This window comes from Pinus tabuliformis, chromosome 2_1 (assembly GCF_031772625.1).
Source record: "Pinus tabuliformis cultivar Carrire ecotype Pingquan chromosome 2_1, CPIR1, whole genome shotgun sequence".
Lineage (NCBI taxonomy): Eukaryota > Viridiplantae > Streptophyta > Pinopsida > Pinales > Pinaceae > Pinus > Pinus tabuliformis.
In genome coordinates, this window is record NC_142299.1 from 540,909,912 (window position 1) to 540,935,766 (window position 25,855).

General features: G+C 39.3%; 1 protein-coding gene across 4 annotated transcripts in view; it reads left to right on the top strand.

The window, feature by feature from the left end:
- DCL2 (dicer-like 2) overlaps window positions 1-25,855 on the top strand; it is a 538,569-nt gene that overhangs the window by 437,783 nt on the left and 74,931 nt on the right. For 3 of the 4 annotated variants that reach the window (XM_089402947.1, XM_089402944.1, XM_089402945.1), the window contains exon 19: window positions 13,801-14,010. The exons of the other annotated variant lie outside the window; for it this stretch is intronic. In XM_089402947.1, the coding sequence (XP_089259073.1) occupies window positions 13,801-14,010 (210 nt within the window). The remainder of the gene's footprint in view (window positions 1-13,800; window positions 14,011-25,855) is intronic. 4 annotated transcript variants of the gene reach the window in all.

Here is a 25,855-nt window from a genome sequence, read left to right on the forward strand (position 1 = left end):
AAAATGTACACTCTGAAATCCTTGATGGCCTTAACAAGTGCGTAGGCCTGTTTTTCCATAATTGGGTACTTCAAAAGGGCGTCTCTTAAGGCTCAGCTGAAAAAAGCGATTGGCTTTTTAGCTCCCTGTTCATCCTTTTGCAAAAGGACAGCGGCTGTTGTGTGATCAGATGCAAACAAAAATATGATAAAATCCTTGTTAAATTGTGGGCTAGTGAGGACAGGGGTTTGGGTTAAGGCCGTTTTGATGCTCTCAAATGCTTGCTTAGTTTCAAGAGACCTTTTTACCTTGGCATCTTTCTTTAACATGTTGCTTAACAATCTTATCAACTCAGCCAGATTTGGAATAAATCTTCTTAAGAAGTTGATTTTCCCAAGGAATGCTTGCAGCTCTTTAATGTTTCTTGGAAATGGGATTTGGAGGATGGCTTGTATTCTTTCGGGATCAATTCTGATCCCATCCTTTGATATGATGTGGCCAAGTAATTTGCCTTCTTCGAGGCCAAACACAGAGTTCTTTGGATTCAAGGAAATGCCATATTTCCTACATGTCATGAAAATTTGCATGAGATGCCTGAGGTGTTCTTCATCAGATTTGGAAAATGGGGTTAAGTCATCAAGGTAGACAACTAGGAAGTCATGTATTTCTTTGGCAAAAACAATATCCATTGCTCGTTGAAAGGTGGCACCAGCGTTTTTAAGTCCAAATGGCATCTTGACATACTTAAATGTTCCCCACGGTGTGGTAAAGGCTGTCTTGTCTTGGTCATCCGGGTGAACAAGTATTTGGTTGAAACCTGAAAAGACATCTAGTAAGGAGATTCTAGATGACCCCACTACCCTTTGTAGGATGTGGTCCATTTTGGGCAATGGATAGTGGTCTTTTAAGGAGACTTGGTTTAAATTTCTGAGATCTACACAAAGTCTGATTTCACCTGTCTTTTTTCTTGTAGGGACCGGATTGGACACCCATTCAGAAAATCTGATGGGTGCTATTATACCTGCTTCAAACATCCTCTTTACTTCCTTCTCAATCGGGGGAAGAAGCATAGGGTTAATTCTTCTAAGTTTCTGCTTGAAGGGTTTCTGGTTTGGTTTTAAGGGAATTGTGTGTTGGATCACCGAGGTGTCATAGGATTTCAAATCCTCATAACTCCAAGCAAATACATCTTGGAATTCTTTGAAGAAGTCAATGTACCCAAGCTTTTGATCTGGTGGTAAATTTTTGGACAGTTTGATGATTTTTGGATTCTCTGTTGTCCCAATGTTGTGTTCTTCTATATCAGTGTTAATGGGCTGTAATTTTGGCTTTCTAGGCACATCATTAGCGTCAAACATGTCTTCTAAAGGGGTGAGGCCAGCAGGCAGAAAATTATCCTTTAAGTCAATGATCTCTGCCTCTGTTTTGTTTGTTTCCTCCAAGTGCATTTGTTTCAGCTGTTCTATGTTTTCTTTGTCAAAAATAGTTGGTTTCAGGATTTGCTTTGCTGTTGCAGCGGTTACAGTTTGCTGATTTTCATTTGTTTGCTGTTCTGGATCTGTCATAGCATCTGTATCAATGTTAATATTTGAAAATTCATGCTCAAGGGTAAGGAAATTATTAATCTGGTCGTCATTTTCGAACACTTGCCAATCTCTGATGTTATTCGAGACAGTGGGCTTATTTTTTATTTCAGTTGTGAAGTGATGATTTGGGTCAAAAGGAAGCTTGCATGTGCTTGCGAAGGTGGCTAGGCTGTGAGCGTGAATGTTGTGATTTCTTGAAATCTTATCAAGCTTGAATTCTGTGAATGCATGGAGTATATTAGTGGCAACAGTCCTATAGGCTCTCATTCTATTGTCATTGGTTACAAAATTACCTTTCATCTGTTGTACGATTAAATCAGAGTCTCCTAGGATAGACACTTTCGCAGCTCCTATAGCTTTGAGGAGTTTAAGGCCTAACAGCAGAGCCTCATATTCTGCCATGTTGTTTGTGCATTTGAAGTTCAGTCTGTAGGCATGGCCTTGCGCATGATTGTTATGTGTATTGTGAATCCAGACACCTGCCCCTGCTCCTAACTTGTTGACAGAGCCATCAAACTCTAAATACCATGTGATTTCTTGCTTGTGGTTAGTGCCTAAAGTTTCAACTAAGTTATGATTGGGCAGATCTAAAATTTTTGTTTGGGGAGGTTCTTCTAGCATGCTGGTTGCATTAACCGTTGTGACAGTCTTATCAGTGTGTGCAACCGATTCTTCATTCATTTGTGCTTGTTGTTCTAGGGCTACAGTCTCATCGCCAGTTGGAAAATTCGTGTCATCATTAAACAAAATAAAGGAATCCATATTAGAATGGATTGAATAAATGGGAAAATTTTCAGGCTTGCTCTCACTACTCACCACATATTTCATCAACGTTTCTTTGTACAGTCTCTTTGGTTGCCCAAACACTGAAATAGTAGCGTAGGAAAGGTCTAATTGAAGGGATCCTTGAAGCTTTGCTCCCCATGATCTTGATAGGAGCATACCGTACTTTGGTGGGATGTCAGCAACCACCACATCCATGAGGATGGTCTTGTTGGGATATTGGACTAAGGAAACACACAGGTCTTTGATGAGGCCTAGACATTTCACTTGACTTGAGTCAAATGAGTATAAATCTTTGTAAGGTCTTGTAACATCAAGGTTCAGTTTTTCCATAACTGCTTTGGGCATAAGATTGTGTGATGCCCCTGAGTCAAACATAGCGTTGTGCAAAACTTTGTCATGTATGTGCAAGCTGATATAAAAGGGAGGAACAGGTCCATGTGTTGACTTTCCATTGACTTCTGGACCAAACAGCAGTTCAGGGGAATCATCCAAAACATTTACATCATCCTTAACCTCTGGCATTTGAAGTGATCTTTGAATTTGTTGCCTATATACATCGTGTTTGGCAAGTTCTGAGAGGGGAATGGATATCTTCAACTTAGCTATTTCTGCCTCTAAATTAAATGGCTTTTCCAACGGAGTCTTGGTGTTGATAATGACAGTTATTTCTTTTTCATTTGAAATATCAGCGATTTGCTCTTGTTTATCAGCGTTATGAGGACTGATTGCTTGCGGTTTTTTAGTTTCAGGAAAGTTTTTTGGAACACTGTTCGAGCTTTCTTTCGAGGAAGAAGGTGGCAAAGGTTGATCTCTGGAAGGCTGTATTTCTGTTATGTCTTCTACAGTCACTTGATGCGGGTTTGGAACATTTGTATCAGCTGGTTCTGTTATGACAGCCTTGCCTTTAGTCTTGTTGGGCTGTTTGCCATCCTTTGTTTTACTAGGTTCAGAAATGTCAATGGTCCTAGTTCTCAGCTTATATTGTTTGTGTACTTCATACACAGCAGTATCATATCCTTGTTTAAAATCAAAAGACTCACCAGATTTAGTTTGAAACTCATTACAGTCATGCTGATTTTGGTCTTCTTGGGACAGGAAAGTTTGGTGTTCACCCTTTAGATCCATCAAGTTCATGTGAGTGTCCTCTATGGGTTCACTAGAAGTAGAACCTTCAACATAGTTATCTTGAAAAGGGGGTCTTATGTCATGGTCTTGGTTAGACCTACCAGCATTTGTGTTCTGCGTTTTCCTAAAATTCGGATTCCTTATGGTATTGGACTGTTGTCCTTCCCATGATGCTTTTCTCTCAACATTTTCTACTCTCTCTCCCAGCCTTTGTAGGCCACTAATAATAGCATCAAGCTTTTGATCAAAGGCTGAGGGTTCTTCCTTAAAGGTGGTTCTTCTTTCCATTCTAGCTCTGTTTCTCTTGGCAATTAAGTTTGCCTCTACGCTGACAACAACATTTTGCATGTCTGCAAGGGTCTGAGGAGCTCTTTCTTTTAACTGGTATGCCATATCAGGGTCAAAACCGTCCGGAAATTTGTATAAGGCAAGGTCAGGTGGAGGCATTAAGTTCTGTGATATTGCATTATAAACATTATTGAATCTTGCACAGTACTCCAAAACAGTCTCTTGAGGACTTCTTTTAATTGTATCATATTCAGCCAGTGTGTGCAAGGGGTCTTTCTTTTTCTCCCATCTGTTGGTAAAGGATTGGTAAAGCTCATCTGGGGTGGTTATGGAATTTGCAGCAAGTGATCTGAACCAGGTTCTTACATCACCTGTTAAGCTCTGAACAAAAATTCTCATTCTCACGCTATCATCATCTATTTCGTAGTTTTCAAAATAGTCTTGCATCTTTTTGGTATGCTGAATGGCAGTAAAAGGACCAGTGGAATCAAAATATGTAATTTTTGATTGGTAATCTTGAGGTAAAGCCCCAGCATTAGCAGGTAATTGAAGGGGTGCATATCTATTAGCCATATTGGATAAGTGGAACAACGGGGATAAATGGAACAACTGGGGTAACGAAGATCACAGGAGTAAGTGGAACGCTGGGAACGACCGTAGTGGTAGTATGTGCAGTGAATGAAGGTGTGGAAGGAGGAGTTCGAGATGTAGATGATGAATTAGGGGAAACAGGGGTCGAACGAAATAAAACCTTGACAAGAGTCGGAATACAGCTAGGGTAAGTTGTTTCATGGTTCAAATCAACAAAATTTTCCTGTCTTTCTTCCTTCCTAAGGATTTTCGGGATTATGTTAGGGTTTTCAAAAACAGCTGGAGGGTGGGGATCTGGATTTGACCTTGTATATCGTGGATTCTTCTTGGGAGCCAGCTTCCTAATTCGTTCTTTTCTGGGTATTTTTATGGGAATATTTTTGTAATTAACAAGGGACAGATCGGATTTTGGAATGGCTGTGTATAGCTTAAAACTCGCATGAAGATTGACTGAAGCAGCTTTTATTTACTTCTGCTAATGTAAAACAAAAACAGTTTCAAAGGCTTCCTGGCTGACCTTCAGGCTTCATTTGTAGTTTTAAGAAATATACAACAATTAGAAAATCGACCTTTTTACAGGGGATTTTTCCAACCTTCTTTGTGAAATTAACTGAGGATATTCCCCAGTGGAGTCGCCATTATGTTATCACTCAGGTTGTCCCCACGTTGGAGTAAGGGATACGACCAAGGTAACCACAGAGCAACTTTGGATTGCAAGTTCTAGCCCATCTGCAATTAGAGAGGGCTCTCTCTTTCTGATTTAGCTTTGTTGAAAAGGGATTTCAGGCTAGGTATTGAGTTCGAAGGGTTTTTTGTTTTGTTTTGGTGGGAAAATTGATTTTTCAGGTAGAGAGGCAGAGCATAGTCTAAGGGTTTCAAACCATTGGGCATGGAGTCGAGGAGGAGGAATGGTGGTGTATTTCCTTAGTCACAATAGGGGAAAATGGAGCAAGATAGCTGCGCATGAAACAATGTTTCAGGTCTAAAGGATGAGGTGAATGCTAAGGAAAGAGAGGCAGTTAAGAATCTCTCAATCAACTTAAACGAGGGAGGTAAGAGAGCTCTACCTAGGGGCAGTAAAGAATCCCTAGATAATTGGCAAACACAGGTGAATCGGGGTAAATATGAGCCAGGAGGAATTCATATTCATGACGAATTCATTCAGAGGAAAACATAAGGAAATAGCAGAAATTGAGCATAGAGTGTATTTAAACAAATTCTAAGCTATTCTTTCTTTCTGCTATTTAGATAGTGGTAAACAATAAAACAGAGGTAAGATGCACTTATTGCTTCAGGCTGCAACACAAGAATTCCATCTTCAGATCTTCAAAACATTCATTTACAACAGACAGTTTGCTCTCCAAGCTTTCAGCAATCTTTGATTATAGAAAAACTCAGGTATACAATGCGAGTCTCTAGTGAAAATTCTCAATTGACCAACCCTTGAAACAATGTAGAGAGCGGTATATATAGGGAAAAACTCTCTACAACTGCTTTTATTACAACTTGACCTAATCAGGTCCTAAAGAATAATTAATTTGACCTAATCCTATCAGAAATAAATGCGTGAAAAAATCTCGGGCTGCGCTGACGGCTACCGTATCAAAACTGAGTAAATGATGTTGTCCTCGGTGGCTTGGTGTAGTGTTTTCTGAAATAAATGTGTATGGGTTTCTGCTTCTTTGTTGTCTGCCTGCATTTAAAGCTTTAACTGTGATTTGAGGGCAAGGATGGGCTTACGCCTCCTGATTTGACTTTCTGGGGGGCTCATCAATGTTCAGGTGCTTCGAGCCCCCTAAAAAATCTTGACTGATACTCTTTGGCTCTTCTTCTTCCTCTGATACTCTTTGACAATAAACTGGGCCACTGCTCTGATGTGTCGTGCGTTAAATCAACATTTAATGGCCGTTGTTCGGCTCTCCGTCTTCCTTAAAACTGTCTTCGGCTCCTTCCTGAATGCTTCGGGAAGGAAAACGGGTCATTCGGCGCCTTTCGGGCTTGCTGGGGGCTGCGTGATGAAAAGATTCCCCACTTCGGCCTATTTTATATCACGCATCAAAAACTGCCTCAGAAACTGATTCCGAGGCTCCAGAGTGCGATTTTCGCCCTTCACGCCAAAAACTAATGATGACATCAGCATGATGACGTGGCAGGATGACGTAATCACGTACGGAGGTGACGTGGCAGTACGGCAGGGGACACGGTGGCAGGGTGACTCAGCGGTACAGTGGCAGGAGGCCACGCAGGCGGATGACGTGTCATGGTGACTGGCCAGGGGGTGACGTAAGCGGGTGACGTCACTGGGCAGGAGGCGGCTTTCGGTTTTGGGGCGCACCGCCTTTGGGGAGGAGTGGTTTTGTCAGGAGTGGCTCCGCCACAGCCCAGAAGGCGACGCGTGGCGGGAGTACGGCGGCAATACCGCCCATCTTCCGGACGCTAACCTTCGGGCGGTTCGGAGATGGGAAGGCCGACCCACCGTAGATTTGTGGGGCAGGTGATTGGACGGCCGGCGGGAGGGACGAGGCGACGGAGGGATAAGGGGCGGGAATATAGATGGAATATTCCAATTTTAATACGGCACGACGGGGGGGTAAAACTATGGTTTATGTGGGTTATAGGGGTTAAAAGCGGGCGGGTTAATGTATTTACGCTCGGGACTTTGGCAGAAGGGGTAAAACATGGGTTTTATGAGGGTTTGTGAGTGGAGTTTTAACGATTTATGCACAAAAACTTAGGATAAGGGCAGAAATATGGGTTTTTGAGGGTTTTAGGGCTAGGGGAGAGGTTGTTAGCATGACCAGGTGTCATCTAACTCCTGTTATGACACGGATGGGCTAAAAACAACCCCTGATGGACTGCTTTTTCCTTGACTTAGAAGAAATATGGCTATATTGCCAGGGAGGGGATATTTACACAGGGGAGTTTTATATACATAGTTTTGGTAAGGGAAGGGAAAATTGATAGGGAGTTATATACTAGAGTTAGTAGTTAATATGGAGATGATAAGCAGGCGCTAAGGTGGGAGACCTTAGGCTAATCCTCGAGGGAAAAGTGACTTATAAATGAGAAATAAAGAACCCTTGAGTGAAGCAGATCTTCACCAGGACAAATGACATGGAGAATGATGAAACTAAGAGGAATCAAGCAGATCTTGACCTCTTTGGGGAAATTAGTAAGTGACTTGGGGAATTAGAAGAAGGGGCAGTTAGTGATGTCCAGCTTGAGCTCCTTCAGATAAAAACTGCCTGATAACTGTGATCTGAAAAGATAAAACACTTTGTAACATAAAATTGATCATAAATCATCATTCTGCAACCTCACAGCTACCTACCCAGCCTACTCACCTAATATTTTTTGTTCTTTTGATTTGGGTGCACTTAGACTTGCAGACCCAGATTTACAATTTTTTTTTTTTGAATGTTTCCTATCTAAATCTACACTTATTTCTGCCAAGGGCCCAGATTAAGCAATTGGGCTCCTTCATTCTCTACCTAGTTGCTACTTCTGCCAAGCTTAAGTTGTTTGGACAGATACATTCTCTATATTCTAAAACAGGAAATTGAAACCTAGGGAGACCAATATTAGACTGTTTGGACCTCCCTTAAAAAAAAACTCTTCAAAACTGGAACAACTCATCAAAATTGGGACACAGCAGTGGCATTTGAACTAGCACACTTTGTGGCTTTCTTCTTTGGTCTCTTTTGTAAATATGGAACACTGCAGCCTGCAAAGTATGACATATTTGGCATGTAAAAATGTCAATCATGAAAAATGAAACCCTGTTGCAACAGGAGGCTAACATGTTGAGAAGACCGTGGGGTTAATTTCGTAGAATTTTCTGGGCAGTATTTCTAGCCGAAATCAGTGTTCCTATGAACAACCAATAACAAAAATCGTTGGAGGGTGCAATTCACTTCGGGACAATTTCCACCACTTGGGTCCGTGAGATATTTATGGGTTTTGGTGGAGCTAGTGTGGAGAGCCTACATTTAATTTTGTAGAATTTTTGGAGTAGATTCGAGGACTAAAATCTCAATGCACCTACAACAACAATGGCAACAATTTTCTGGGTCAACACATAGGTTTTTGGTGGAGTCATTCCAGTGCTTGGTCATCATAATTCCAACTTGGGGTTTGCCTAGCTTGCTGTGGCAAGCCCACGTTCCTCTTTCCATACTCATTTGTACTCCATTTTGCTCAGAAATAAATAAAATGACTTAGTGTTTTGGTGCATTTCCTCTTGTGTTTGATTTCCTGTGTGTTTGTTGAATTTCTCAATTGTTGTTATAGTTCATGTTTCTGTTATTCACTTAATATTTTCGTTAGGAATATTACATTGGGACTCGAAGTGCAGCAAAAACTTGCTGAGATTTATCTTAGTCAAGGAAAATATGTGGTCAACATTTTGCAGAAATTTGGTTTGATGGGTAGTAAACCTATGACAACTCCTATGATCACTAATTTGAGGAAGCTAAGGAATTTAGATTCAATTTTTGTTTATCCTACATCCTACCTACAATTGATTGGCTCCTTGATGTACCTTGTGAAAACCCGACCAGATGTATGTTTTGTAGTAAACACTCTTTGCCAATTTCAGATGGAGCTAAGGCATGACCATTGAATAGCAGCGAAACACATTTTGAGATATCTTCTTGGGACTATACATCATTGTCTGAGATACGTTGTAGGTAATGAAATTCAGTTATTGGGCTACATGGATTCAGATTGTGCAAGCAGTGATGCAGATGGTAAAACTACTACAGGTAAATGTTTTTGTTTGGGATCCTCTATGGTTTCATGGATGAGAATGAAACGAGGTTCAATTGCATTGAGTAGTGCTGAAGCTGAATATATTGCAGCCAATGAAGTTGGTTGAAAGACGTTTGCACTGTACCATCATTTGTTGTGATAACCAGAGTTGCATAAGATTGATAGAGGACCCGGTTTTCCATGCAAGGACAAAGCACATTAATATCAAGTATCACTACATTCGAAGTTTGGTGTAGGATGGGGTCGTGAAGCTACAATACATCTCCAATGATGAATACGTAGCTAATATTTTGTCGAAGTCTCTCCCTAGCAGGAAGCTTGAGTAATTGAGAGACAAACTTGGGCTTGTGGATATTTCCTCCTTGGTTGAGAGGGAGTGAGGATGGACACCATATTCTCTATTTTTCATGCAATATGGCGAGGACTAATAACCTCAAGTCTAGTGAAGGCACTGGCAGGGGGAATGGTGATTGGATAGGCTTTTGGGAGTGATATTCTTTGAGTATTTGGATCCATTATAAGGATAGTCCCAAGGACTGATGTTCTTTGAGGATAGGTTATCCAAAGATAAGAATAGTCGTGTGAGGACATACTTGGTGAACATTCAGACGGGGTATGTGCCTAAAGAGGTGGTGGTGTCCAAATTGTTGCTAAAACATGGATGAGACATTCACGAAAGCCCTTAATAAGATAACAACAATCATCAATCGATTTCTTTCCAAGGGGATACTTACTATGCTACAACAAGAGCAGCTATAGAAAAAAATGGGATGGGACACAAAATCCTTAAACTTGGGACAAATTTGAGATACATGGGGGTTACAGTAAAAGCCCTTCTCAAATTGGAAGAACTTGGCTCACTTCTTTCCAAGGTGGATCAGTCAAATGGGAAGAGCTTGATTTGCGCTCTAAAACCAGCCATGCTTGCCTTAATACAACACAAGTATTTGGAACACCCTTGTATAGGAGTCAAACTTTCAGTTGCATCTTGTCTCAAGTAGTATCATGATGTTGACTTTGATTTGGGCTCTAAAATTAGCCATGCTTACCTTAGTACAACACAAGTATTTGGAACACCCTTCTATAGGAGTCAAACTTCCAGTTGCCTCTTGTCTTAGTAGTATCATGATGCTGACCGCACCTATACCCCCTTATCATGATGACATTATGAGGAGAGTCTTCAGGCTAATAGTGGAGACCCTTTGGGATTTGGATAACAATGAGGGCCTACCTTTGGGAAGAGGCTAGATAATCTAGAAGTCATGGCTTTGGTTAGATCTTATGACCTCATGTTTGCGCTGGACTGTGATGACTTGATCCTACAGATGTTCCAATGCTTCTTTAGCATTTGGAAACATCATCTTGACATGGTCATAACACACATGTAGTCCATTTTTTCCTCATGTATGGGAGGCCATGATGCCATTGGCTAGAGGTTGTAGTATAAAATGTTGGCCATTTGGAGGGAGGAATAGTTTGTTTCACCTACTGCTTATAAACAAGCCGAAAGGTTGGTTGAGTAGAACATTGGGCTGTTCATGAGACGATTTACCCAAGAGGAGTTGCGGTGGATTTGTGGTGACCAACCATGCAACAAGAATGAGTTGAGGAGGAAGGGTCTTTACTTCACCTGCAAGGAACCTTGGGGATTTGACCACTCATGCGTGAGTGACACAGAGGAGATGACAGGGGTAGATCAAGGGGAGATTCCTTTTGACTTTCTCAATGAGAATTTTGGTTTTATGGTTGAGTCCATGAGTTCATATGAAGATACCCTTGAGGAGCATGAGTGATCATGTGGGTTTGTTGGCAACAACCCAAATATGCATTCATGTGAGATGGAGGAGTAAGAAGAGCAGTTGTTTTTCCAAGGCACAGACTTGCCAGATGAGTAAATGATGTTTCAACATGGAGAGTATATGGAGGGGCATGAGTCGGTTGAGGAGGACGATATGCACAATGTGGAGAGCTAGTTGGAGGCCCATGTTGTGTCCATGATGGAGGAGGATGAACAATGATCTTTTGGACCAATCATTGATGAGGAGTAGACAGATGTATAGATGGCCAGCGAGGTGGTAGTATTTGCTGACACTTGTTGTCAGGAGGTGCTGGAACATGACGAGATAGTTTTGCAGGAGGTTGGTAGATTGGAAAAGCGTGGAGTTTCTGGTCAAATGAGGGAGGATGTTTTGGAGATGGTGGTGCATCCATCTTTGGGTCGACCCATTGATGAGGTGCAGATAGGTGCAGTGGTAGCTAGTAGAGCTATAGTATTCCTCCTAGGCAACAACTTTCTCCAGGAGTACATAGACAGGGCTTGCAACACAACTTGCCCACTTTTTCCCACTATAGGGAGAGAGGCAGAATTTTCTAGATGGATATTGTTGACTGAGTAGACATAGTTACGTCAGTTGGGCATGGTGCAACATAGGGTACTTGTTCCATATATAGGTGCCTATGCATTCGATCCTTCCCACAGGATGGATTGGCTGGAGATCATGAGTTGGTATTCTATTAATGGAGCAACATTTATAGCGGGAGATAAAGCACAATTATAGCCATGGGATAGGGGTGTTGATGATTGACCATGGTGGCATTGGGATGTAGGAGGATTTATTGATGGCAGGACGAGTCAAAGTTTAGTCTGGGATTCAGGCACTAAGGGATTCGTTCATGGTTGGGTGGCACAGAGGCATGGTATAACCCAATGGATTGTATGGGATCCAGGTATTGGTTCTCAGTTGCACTAGACTACCAAACTAGTTGACAGATATGGATTGCTTGAGGGCAAGCAATCTTGGAGTGGGAGGATTTGTCATGTTCCTTTTTTCGGTTTCCTTTATGGCGTGGGTAGGATGGACTTCCTGGGTCGGAGGCAACTAGGTCACAATAGCAGGTTTACTCCATCAATGGGCCCAAGGGCTTCTAGAGGGGTTTCAGGGGGTTTTGAGGAGTTCCTATAGGATCCGATGACATTCGCTTGGCATATTCCATCATATGCACAGCTTGCCTTTCATTCCGTTGCATTCCAAAAACTTTTGAAAAACAAGGTTATTATTGGGCCTAACTCAATTAATTACACTTAAGGTGGTATTCCAGGAGGAATACTTGACGAAAATCCTTAGTGTAATAGTTCATTGGAACTGGAATGAGAAAATCTACAGGATGAGATGGTGGGAAGTGATTTTCGGTGGCTCTAGGAGGGATGGTGGCTGATTTACGATTTTCCCGAATTAAAAGGGTATTTTAGTTAAAATTAAAAGAGGGGAAAAGTACCAAGTGAGTAAAATGATAATAAAATAAGGCTTGTAGAGGGGTCTATCAGATCTGTAAAAGAGGAGAAGGAGACCATTTGAGGCTAAGTTGCAGGAAACGTGGGCAGGGGGTCCGTTTCCCCAGGGGAAACGAAACGAAACTCGTTTCCCCGTACCGTACGGCCTGGAAACGCGTTTCCGGCCGTACGGCCACGTTTCCCGAAACGGAAACTTGGCCGTACGGCCGGAAACGCGTTTCCAGGCCATACGTGCCACGTTTTCCCAAAAAAAACACTTGTTTTTTAATTTTTTTTTTTGTTTTTAATTTTTTTTAGGGTTTCCAGGTAGGGTTTCCAGGTAGTAAATGTGATGTAAATTTAATCTTAATGTTTAAATGTTTATGTAAGTAAATGTATCATTCATGCTTTATGATTGCACATATATATAATAATAATTTTTAAATATTTTTAATATATATATATATATATTATTATATATATTCGCGTTTCCCCGTTTCCAAAATTTGGGGAGGTCGCGTTTCGTTTCGCTTCCCCGTTTCGTTTCGCTTCCGCGTTTCCCCGTTTCGTGCAACTTAGATTTGAGGATATCTTGGATTTGTGCATTGTCTTGTGTGAGAGGATTGAGAACCTAGTTCTCTACTCCAGCAGCCCCAGGGCGGAAACCCTCGGGTCCCTTGGTGGATTCGTTCAAAATCCACAGACGTAGTGATTGATTTCTCATTTTAGTTTGGAGGCCGGTATGAGCATTATAGCACATCTTGGAGGGCCGTTTCCCAACTATTGTATTACCATATATTTCTATATAATAAAGCTGGATTTTGCTATTGTTGCCACTTTTCTCGTGTTGTGATATTTTTAATGAGATTTCCATACAGTTTCTGCGTTCATTGTTACTATCAAATTTCCGTTGTTTTGGTTGTGTCTCTTGGTGAAACTGTGCAGTGATGCAACCGTCATGAAATTTTAATGAAAATGCCCGTTTGGGACATTACAGCTGCTAAGGCTGTGGACTAATAGTTATCTCTATTTGCAAATGATTTTGTGGGCCTTGAAGCTTGTTTGTCCAAGACACCGACTCGTTTTTGTCAAATGCATTCCAACAGCATACAACTGATCCATGCACTATATGAAAATTCACAGTTTGTTTTTTCTTTTTTAAATTCATTTTATATCCTTGTTTCTATTCAACCCTCGGATTCTAGCATATCTCTGTTATAAGGATGATGTTCAACTGGCCTGTTTTGAAATATTTGTTTCTACATTCATTCTAAAATTATTAGACCTTGGTTTTGTATCCATTGATTATTTGTCCCCAATGTTTTGTTCAATTCAACAATCAATTCTTGGTGTTGTTCTCAAATTCAGCTTATTTCCGTGTTTTTGGATTCCTGCCTTTTTCAGGTTCTTGAAGCGTTGACAATGAAAAATTGCCAAGAATGTATGTCACTAGAAACCCTGGAGACACTTGGTGATGCTTTCTTAAAGTATGTGGCTAGTCGATATTTATTCACAAAATATAATCAAAAACATGAAGGGCAATTGACTTCCAAGAGGAAGAAAATTATATCAAACCACGCATTATACAAGATTAGTTGTGATCGGCAAATACCGGTACTATCCACGTCGCCTTGCTCTAGATGTTTTTACAAACAAATGGTCATTTTATTATATTAAATTAACTAAACATTTCTAAACGTTTTTAAATATTGCATGGTAAAATATTTTTTATGGAGTTTTGGCCATTCTCTACTTTATAAATATGTTTTTGCATCACGGCATTCTTTATCACGGTGGTTATAAATCTAGTTGAAACAGACTGTGAGCATAATTAATGATCTTGTATGATGTAATTAGATATCATTAAGATTCACTTAATGCTTGTCAATTCATGCACTCTGCGTCCTAGTAAAAATAGCAGAAAAATGGAGTCCAAGTTTGACTCCAAGCGTTAGCTTCTAAAATAGTAGGTGCCAAAATAGATTTAGCTCTTGAAAATTAAAAGTTCTTACTATGTCCTGAAATTTACATTAATATATTGGGTCCCCAAAATTCTACTCACACTACAAAAAATAGATTGTGAAAAATAAACCAAAATTTCAGTTCTCAGAGTCAACATTAATTTGAAACATGAACTAATTTCTATACATGGTCTCCGACATATAATTATTCAACCATTTGGACAAAATTCTGAAAAATAGAAATTTATAAAAATGGAATCTTCTAAAAATAGAAGCTTTTTTTATTTGCCTCAAATTCAAGACATGCCTATCTCCCCAATGTCTATCCAAATATGCTGTCATTTGCTGTTAAAAAATAGCCCTGATTTTGAAAGTAGAACTGACAAAAATTAGTGGAGTCAAGAATCTGAATGTGCCCGTCTAAGTGTTTTAACTCCTGTTATCACGCAAATCTGTGTCCACAAACCTGCATGACAATTTTAGATAGTTAATTCTGTCACAATTGAAAGTCTCTCCATTCAGACTGGTGTTTCCAGTCTCAGGTGGTGTCTCTGGATAATGTATGCTATTATACACTTAAAATTCCTGCGTAAAACTTCAATTTGATTAGCATGCAACAAAGTTTCACTTTTGACTTGCCGATGAGCAATCAAAAGTGAATCAATTCTTGAAATGGAATTTGTAATGGTTGAAATCAGATTTCCAAAAGCAATAGCACCAATGGAATTGAAAGTAATGCAAGAAACAGATCTGCGCCTCAAGTGAAATAATTCAAAACAATTGCACTTCAATATACCATCGCACTGCATAAAAAATTATTCAATGGCCTCCAATACATTCAAAGACTTACGCTAACATATTCGAATAAAATCACAGATTACTCATGAAATTGGTTGCACCATATTGAGTAGCCGGTGACAGGCTGCCAGGAATTTCTTCACTTGCGGTAGAGGTAGTGGTCTGAGAGACTTGAGCATGGAAAGTGTGATCTCTGCTACTCTAAAATCCATATAGAAAATTGTTTCCTATCTCAAGGCTTAGTCAACCTCCATGTTCAAGGAGAGAAAGAAAGCCAAGAAAGGTCAAAAAACTATTTGTATACAGTTAGCTTTCTTGCTTTTGGGATGTTGTATCTTTGGCCAAATTTCCTTTTCCATTATGACTGCTGGCCAAAATATGTTTCCACCGTTTTAAGTAACCCTTTTCTTATCCAAAATACCGTTTCTCACTATTTAGTATTTACCCTTCATGCCTTAGTCAACAGCTGGTTTTACCTTCTATTGGTCGAATTACCTCTTTATGCCCTGTTTTTCACCATGAAAAATGTACCATTTAGCTGTCTGGTTTGTCCAATTTTGACCCATTCAGTTTGCAGCTTTAGAAGGAAGTGTTGGACAGATGTTTTATAGCCTTTTCCCTTCAATAAAAGGAGTTTTTTTGTTGTTTTTCCAAATCAAAAAATCATTCTTTTACTAAATTTTGTTCTACCAGCCTCTTCCTTGCTTTGTATATATAATAAAACAAGTGGACTCAAGTTTTCAATTTCTTCATTTAGGAACAACAATATTTCATTATTAAATTCATATGAATTCTTCTAGTCTGCCACCCCTTTGTACATCATGAGCAATTTACAAACTTTACAACAAGTAGTTGTAGAGGCACCATTTCAATAATGGGGTTTTGACTTCATTGGTGAATTCAAGGAAAACTCAATTAATGGCCACAAATGGATCCTAACTACCACTAATTATTTCACTAGGTGGGTAGAGGCCATACCTACCAAGAGAGCCACCGATGAGGTTGTCATCCATTTTCTAGAAGACAAAATCATAACCGTTTCAATGTCCCCCTCAACATCACTATTGACAACACCAAAGCTTTTAGTTCTCTGAGAATGTCAGCATTCTACTTACATTACGGTAGTGTTCTGTATCACTTGTCTACTTATTATACTCAAGGCAATGGCCTTGCCGAATCAATTAATAAGAATTTAATGAACATCATTAAGAAGACTCTAGGGGATAATAAAAGAAGATGGGATAGCCAAATCAAATATGCTTTATTGGTAGACCACATAACAAAGAACGACTTTTCTGGTAGAAATTCCTTTTGAGCTTGTGTAAGTGATGGATACTATATTTCCTATTCATTTGGTAATCCCAATTTATCATATTTTGCAGCATGTTTCTACTAACTCTGATGCTTTACAGAAAATAATATCATAGTTAATTGAATTGGATGAAAATAGGAGGAAATCCTATGACTACCTTTTCAAAAGCCAAGAAACTACAAAGAAATATTTTTGATATGAAGGCCCAAAAACAAGATTTCTAGATAGGAGATCTAGTATTGCTATGAACAAGAAGGATGAGAAACCTAGAAATCATGGAAAGTTTGACAATTTGCAGTTAGCGCCTTAAATAGTTTTCGAAATTGTAGGAGAAAGTTCATTCTGCATTGGTCATCTAGGTGGTGAGAGGTTGCCTTTTCCCATATATGGACAAGCTTTAAAACTATTCTACAAAGGTATAACTTAGCGCCATCAGGGATGTATTTCTCATTGTAACATAGTTTTATTTTATTTTCTTGTGTGATTTCATGTGTTTTGATGTGTTGCTATTTAATTTCATAGTTACATCTCACATTGCCTTTATTTCATTCCCTAGAATAGTTGTCATTTCATTTGATTTTATTGCTATGTTAAGGAGGGATAGGACTTTGATCTGATTCTCTTGTAGGGTACAAATGTCTTAATGATCAGTTTTCAGGTGACAGGTAGGAGATTTTGAGGTTCTCACATCCTCTTGAGTAGAGAATGTGTCCCATAGTTGGAGCCAGTTGTTACCCCTCTGTCAGTGGGGTACCTAGATTTTTTCAATTACATCATTCACCACCATTGTAAGCTCAAGGTCACAAGTGAAAGCCATGTGAAAAACATGTGGGGCCATATATTAGGTGTCCTAGACCTGTGTCTTTTTAGTTTGAGTCCTATCCATTCTATTTGATCAGAACATGCCCTATCCCTTGAAAGCTTAAGTTTGGCAATCTTGTTTTTTCTTTGATTGGAGGACCTTGGGAGGCTTCTCATGAGGACTCATGGTTTTATGGAAGCTTGTTTTTTGTAGGGGTGATCACTAGTGTATGGGCCAATCTAGCTTGTGTTAAGGTGTACCTATGTCATTCCACATGATTAGCGTCTATAGAGTCTGTAGGTGACCTTGGCCTTGGTGTAGTATTACTCATGACAACTCTCACATCATAGCAGTCTCTTGTGATCACTTTCATGTTTCCTAAAGCGGTTCATGTTTCCCAATGCAAAATGGTCCCTTAATACTGTCTTATCTAACCCGACACGACCTCCAAAGATCCCTGCAATGGTTCTCCAACAAAACTCTGCCACGTCAAAGATCAAACCAAAACTTGGTCTATAACAGGACTGCAACTTTGCCAACAAACTAGAGTTGAATTCATCCTTCAAAACACAAAAAACCAACCTTCAAACCATACTTGATCGTGGCCTTCAATCCACCAGAACTTAGCCCTCATATCAGATCTGAATTCGGCTTTCAAAACTCTAAGACTCAGCCTTCAAACACCAGAATTTGATCCCCATAACAAACCTGAAATTCGGCCTCAACAAGACTGAAGTTTATCCTCAAATAGGGATAAAACTTGCCTTCAATAGGGTTGAAACTCGACCTCTAGAATAACTTTGCAACTTGTCTTCTAACCAGGACTAAAAAACTTCTCGAAGAGTGTTAGAAACCCTTTCGAAAATGTGGCAAAAAACCCATCCCATAGAAAACTGCTCCAACTAGGCTTCACTTCACTTGCTTAATGAGGTATGATTCTCATAACTGCTCCTTTGCTTGCAGGCCCGAATTGGCTTGAGAGAGAGAATCCTATGTTCCTCCATATAACGGTTATATATAGAGCATTTGACCCCCAGAAGCAAGGATGACTTTCCCACTAGTTGGGATGACTTGTGCGATTGGTAAAATGTATAATGAATATTCAAAAATTCATTACTTATGAACCGTGGGGAGTTAGAGGGAGTGCCATACACCGTTAGGAAGTGTTGAAGAAAGTGTAACTAGGTTCGGTAATTACAAATGTTATTTTGATCTTTGTACTTGTCAAGAAAAAGAAGTATTGTTTTTGTAAATTATAAGAATGAGTTTCTTGCTCATTTCATAGGTCTAGGAAAGTCAAAGAGCTCTTCTTCAGCATATATGTAATGTATATAAATCTACCTAGTGTCTAGATTAGCCCTCCAAGACCAACACAATCCTCATGAAGAAGACAACAAGCAAAAACAATAAGGAGTATAGTCATGTTGGCCTCAAAATTATATATATAACTAACATGTCGGCTCAATAAATAGACACAACGTTTCACACTGTATGTTGGCTCATTTATGGAGACATGACAACTATAAATACCACGTTGGGGTCACCACAGGAAACACAGAACTTCGCATAAGTCTCTACAACTGCGGATGGGTATAGGAGGTGCAGGGAGCACAAAACTTCGGATTACTTTGCAATTTCAGATGGCACAGTACAGTGATACAGTCTCATTGTGGCAGAGAAGATCTCGTTGGAAGAAACACACAATCATAATCATAGTGATAAGGATGATCTCAGAAATCCTACTATACCACACACTGTCTCGGCATGATGGAAGGATCTCACAGTAACACATTATCTTAGCGTACATTAAGGTGCAGTCACTATCTCGTTCTTGATGAAGATATAGTCACAAAGGTCACAATCTCAGTGAAGGAACAGTCATGATGAGACTGTCATGATATTAGTGAATCTACATGCAGCTCTCCTATACATATTTCAATATGAAGATCTCGTTGATGAAGACCTCGGTGATGGAGCAGCAGTGATGATGATTGCAGCATTAATGAAGAAGAGGATTGGTGTCTTGGTCTTGGAGTGGCCTAGAAGGTCAAGGGTCATGGTCTTGGTATTCGTCAATTGGAATCTCTATAAGAAAAATTTTGCGTGGGTTTTCCTCTCTAGGAAGGAGAGGTTTTGGCCTTGGCAGAAAGCCAACATCGCGTGTTCTCGTCTCTTTGTTTTTGGTAGCTATTTGATGAACTAAAGAAGACACACTCTAATAATAACAAGTGGATATTGAATAAGAAAAAAATGTTGAAACACCTCACAAATAGTTATCATGTAAAGAAGAATCACTCTAACTCTAACTACCCTAGATTCTTCAACATGGTATCGGAGCTAAGGTGCTAAAGTCAAAGGAAGGGAAGTAAAAGGAGACATCAGAGCAAGGTTTAAGGCTTGAAGGATCAAGTCTACAACAACAAAGACTTTTTTCCTATACAACCTTCAACAGTCTATACTACTCACAGTCTCAGTACTATACTATTGAGATCTTGGTGCCACAATAGGATTAAGCAACCTCGGTCAAAGAATGAAGTTTTGATCACAAGTACTTAAAACTCGAGTTCATGACAACAGTTTTCGATGCCTTTCACAGTCTTAGTCTATACCATAGGGATCTCAATATAGAATGAAGGTGTTCGGTGATGGGTCTCTACTATAAAATGATCATCATGGAAAGCAACATCAAGACCCTATGGTTCTACATAATGCTGCAAGATTCCATAATCCACTTATGTGATAGCAAGACAATGCCATCTCAAGTTCATCAACAGTTTGCTAATCATAAGAATTAGATGTAGAAGGCGAAGAAATTTGAAGACAAGAAGGCAAGCTTCATACCATTTCATAGAGGATCTCATCCGAAGGAAGCATCAATGCATCTTCTTCAACCATCATTAAAGAAATCAAGGTGAATATTTCATCTTCACATGACAAGTAAGTATCTTTTCAATTTATATATTTGGTTAAATGACTTCATGATTGCAAGGACATCTATAGGTTGGATGGGTCAACAAGATTCATTGCATGAGGAAAGAGGATAGACATAATACTCTAAGTAGCTGAAGTCATTAAACATATCAATAAGTATCCTCTGAATTTATGGAAAGGGATGCTCATGAAAGATCCCCTCACATAGCAATATTGGAGACATCAAAGTGATGTAGGTGATAAACTCATTCTCTAAAGATGCAATGAAGAAGGTCACATGGAATCTATTCTTCATGAAAGTAAAAAGGGTATCAAGGGATGTAGGATATCTTCATAAGATCCCATCTACAAGATCTAGGAAGGAATATAATCATCATCGTTCTAACTGATAGGCAAGGTAACAAATGTACATGAACAAGAAGGCTGCCTCATTCAACAACTTGTGATCTCTATGCTAGATAGAGAAAGACAAGTTGATGGCAAAAATATTGAAGGTTAAAAGAACTCAACCATGTGCAGAAAAGAAAGGCAAGGTTGGTCCTCAAGAAAGACAAAAATAAGTATAGTTAAGATTCAATGCTATAGAAATATTTTGGAAGCTCATGCCACTAAAAGATGGAGGAAGCTGAAGAAAAGGACCAATGAAAGAGGGAGTAACAAATCTCTTCTATGAGCAAGATAATATCCCTCACAAAAGGGTCCTATCATAAGCTCCTAAATATTGTGTTATATGATATGACTATGATAATAATATGCATCATGGCATCATGGAAGCATTAGAAACAAGAGCTCATAACATCTCCATAGGGATCATGAAGGACAAAAATACATGGCAGACAACATGTAGGATATATAGCTCCTGGGAACCTCAACGGACATTGAAGGAAAGAAAGGAGTCATCTAAGGCTCATCATACATCAAGTCAAAAGGGAAACATCTGCCAGTTGGGGATATACAAGATCCTCAAAATTCTCTGATGGAATCCTCATCGTAGGGTTCACTAATCTAGAGAAGAAGCAAGTGTTTCAATAAGAACTCCAACGTATGGAATCCATGAGATGATGATATGAGATGAAGCAGATCAAGGGATTGAAGATCTTTTCAATCAAGGAAGTTGTTGGAAGAAGCCTCGATGACCTAAAGGTAAAATAAGGTATGTATGCTTGTGTTTAATATTATAATGTCATGTCGTATGGTTGTAGGTAATATGGATCTTTGCTTCTATCTTAAGAAGCATGATCAAGAGAAAAATGATCTCTTCCTTTGAAAAGATGTAGGAAGGCATAAGTCACACTAGATGAAATCAACATAATATGTCCTCATATGAAGTATGAGGTGATTGACTACAATAAAGAAACTCTGATTGAAAGCTATGGAATGTGCGAGGAAGGAAGAGATCATGAGATATGCAACCATGATGAAGGCAATCAACATCCAAAAGATCAAGAAGATTTGACTAGGAAATCTCCCAGAAAGATATGAAGACTGATGAAAGTCTGAAAAGAATAAAGACCCTTGATAATGGATATCTTTGGGAGATGTGACAATATGTGTGCAGGATATTGATACCTACAAGAAGATGTCATGATGAAGAGCCATCTCGTAAGGTATGATTTAATTTAATATAACGTTTTAATTTCTTGAATAATATCTGGACGAGTTCATGCAAGGCTACTAGAACAAGACTTGTAAGTACAAGTGCAACCAACATTCATGCGATGGATGGGAACTCCTGAAAGAAGCATGGAAAGAAAAGAAGTAGCCATATGAAGAAGGTTCCAGTTATGTACCAAAAAGGCCACTTTCCATGAAGAAAGGAATGACATGACATAATAAGAATGAAAGTGATTGATGGTCGTTGCCCTACAAAGCTCAACTAAATTTCATGACACCAAGTACAGAAGCTGATCAAGCAGTTGAAGGACCCACAAAGAAAAAGTTGTTGATATATAGAAGAGTCCCTAACTAACAGGGAGTTCCGACAGGTTCTTGATCAAGAGGGAGTTTGAATTAAGATCACCCCTGATTACAAAGGAGTGACAATTGTGTTTTTCCATGTCATGTGTCATGCACTAGACCAGGACTAACAATCGTAAGTCTAGATGAAGGCTATGAATGGAAATGTAGACACATGATAGACACAACATTCTTGTCTTCACTTGGGAAGAAAGAATGGGAGGATTGGGTAATCATCTAACATCTGATACTCTTTGAGGATGTGTAGGGCATCCAAGATAAGAGTAGGCTAGAGGATCGATATTTGTTGATGGCTGGGAACCCAAGATAAGAATAGTCCTAGAAGGTCATACTTAGTGAACACCCAAGTGGGTATGTACCTTGACAGACAATGATGAAGGTGCCTATAAATCATTGGTCTTGCCAACATTGTAGCTCATGGTCTCGTGGAGAGATAGACCTGTTAGTCAAGGCCTTGCACTATGACAATGTTGATTGATGTGATGCTATATAGATGGGATTACCAATCTGATTTTTCTTATGAGAAATTCTTTAGATTGAGAATGACCAAGTACCATTATAAATACCTCCCTAGTTAAGAGGTAGTGTTGAAGAAAGTGTAACTAGGTTTGGTATTTATAAATGTTATTTTGATCTTTGTACTTGTCAAGAAAAAGAAATATTATTTTTGTAAATTATAAGATTGAGTTTCTTGCTCATTTCATAGGTCTAGGAAAGTCAAAGATTCAAAGAGCATTTCTTGAGCATATATATGTAATGCATATAAGTCTACCTAGTGACTAGATTATCCCTCCAAGACCAAAACAATCCTCGTGAAGAAGACAACAAGCAAAAATAATAAGGAGTACAGTCATGTCAGCCTCGAAATTATGTATATAACTAACATGTCGGCTCAATAAATAGACACAATGTTTCACACTGTATGTCGGATCATTTATGGAGACGTGACAACTATAAATACCCCGCTGAGGTCACCACAAGAAACACGAAACTTTGTTGATCAGTGGTTGTCATTGATGTTAGCCCAAGCAGCACCGGGGGCTACCCTAATCTTGCATGGGCTTTTTGACTTGACAACTTACTCTATTCTGAGTCAAGGGTCTTCTAGTTGGATTCTACTCATCGAGATGTTTTCGTTGATATATGGCATGCCAAGTTATTCTTCACGGTTTGAGAGATATTCATGTTTGAAGTTAGTAACCCCAGTTAGTGGGCTAAAACCCTATGGGGTTGTGGCATGGCACTCATAATTGGTTGTGGTCATTGAATAGTCAATAATTAATAAAATTCTCCTAAAATCCCTCCAATGTTCACTTGTTGAGGACCCTCTCAACTCAAGACATTCATATAAATAATGACCCTCATATCCTCCTTTAGTAGGGATTTTGTGGCTTCAAATAGGTCATCGTGGCATTTTCGCTATAACTTTTTTCTACGAAGCTTCAGAAGCTGAAATTAAAACCCATTTGAGTCGAAATCTTGATGAACCTCGTGACTGAATTTCAGATCTTGGTTCGCTATATTTTTGGAGATATGATCTGAGGAAGTTAGGGTTTTTGCAGGCTCCTGAATTCCATGTCAAACAAGTGACATTGGGAAAATCGTCATAACTTTCTCTCTGAGCATTGGATTCAAATTTCGTAAATATTCATAGAAAGAGGATGAACTGTAGTTTGTTGAGTAGCGTTTTCAGGGCCAAAGGTCACAACAGTGACACGTGGCACTTCGTACAAGTTCGCTCTATTAAACTAGTCTATAATCAGGTCATCATGGGAGATTGGGCATAACTCTTTCTTGAAGAATCCAATCTTGATCAGACCTATGGGGTTGGAAAGAGGACTCAGAGGGCTACCACAGGATGAAATTTCAGACCCTGGAGATCCGAAATTACACAGATACAACAGATTCAATATTGAGCTCCTAGAAGGGAAAAACATGCATTCAAGGATCACTGCAGTAACGACCACACATCAACAATCAAGGGTAAGTCTCCTACCACTAGGTATGTATGATTAGTGTTTACATTTGAAATATGAGTATCATCTCTTACATATGTTTTTGCAGGACAATGTAAGTACATACAGGGTCTCGGTTATATCTCTATGTCTCTATATGTCATAGTTAGTTTTGATACCACATTTGGGATGTCCTATTCTTGATACTAGACATTTGACGCTACATATTATCGATGCTACACGAAGTCTGCTAAATCTATATGATGTTGTAGGTTCATGTTACTTGCCTTGTCATAGTTGATAGAATGGTCTCCGTTGTTGTACTTAGAACTTGGTCCATCACAAGTCTAGGGTTTGTCATCAATTTTTATTGTATATATCTTTAGGTTAGTTTTGGATATAGTCTTGCATAGAGTCCAGGTCTATATCAAGAGTGGGAGTCTTTGTCTACTGCTGCAACAAGTCAACAACAAAAGTGACAAGCACACTTAGGTACGCACTGTAATTTTAATTTGTATTTATTCATTATTATGCACTTACATGTGTTTTGCAAGTAGAGGTAAGTTGAAGCGTATTTTGTTTTGTTTTGGGATTGGTTTCGCCGGACAAATTTTGCATGTAGGTAGATGAAGATTCAAGTACAACTTCAAGCAAGAATTCAAGAGCAGAAGTATCAAATCAAAGGAAGCATTGCAACAGGATATCCTTCGAAGACATGACAACCATCTGTATATTGTGAAGAAGTGTCAAGGCCAAGAGTCATCATTGTAAAGTTGTAAAAGAGTCATTTGTAAAATTGTCATCATTGGAAGAGTCATTGTTGTAAAAGAATCAATCTACCTAGAGTCGGAAAGGCATCATTGGGAAGTATAGAAGTCTCTGATGGGATGATTTCATGGTTGGGTTGCAGGTCATAGTGTGATTGGGTGTTCAGTCAAAATCATTGTAAATCATATTGTATCGTGGATCGTTGTCCCTGGTACGGGAATCCACACTATTGTCTCATTTCAGTCATTATAGGGGGGCAGGGAGGTGCTAGGCTGGTGCATGAAGTCGCCTACAAGTTGGAGCCTGTGAACACTTCAGGGTGGTAGGTTGGTCCAGGATGTTGGGGCATCCATTCAGTTGACTACTGAAGAAACCAGGGCATTGGGGCGTCCTTCTAGTGGGAGTTGGAGAAGAATGTTTTTCTAGAATTATAGGAAGTTGTTGCTTTCATTTCAGTTGGCGTTGAAGATTAAAGAATTTATTAGAAAAGTGTTCGGTTGCTTTTTACCTAGAGGGGGTTTTCCACCTAAAATTCTTGTGTCTACTGTGTTCTTTTATTTACTGTTATTACTACATAAACATTAATAATAATTGAAGATTAACTAATGCTCTGAAAATATTTAAAAGTGCTAATTGCTAAGGAATACTAATTTACCCCCCCTCTCATTATTTCCAACAATTGGTATCAGAGCTTGGTTCCTTCAATAGCAGTCTAACAACTGGAAGGAGATCATGGGGTATACTAAGAATATAGTTCTTTTGTTCAATAGAAATAACTATGCACTTTGGAGTGGAAGAATGCAAGTTCATTTGTTGGTGCAAGGATACGAAGTATGGGAAATCGTTAACAAGGGCTTCACACTGACCCAAGATGAACAAGGTAAGAAAAATATGGTATATGATGCAAAGGCTAAAGATCTTATTATCAGTGGGCTTATTGAATCTGTTTATCTTA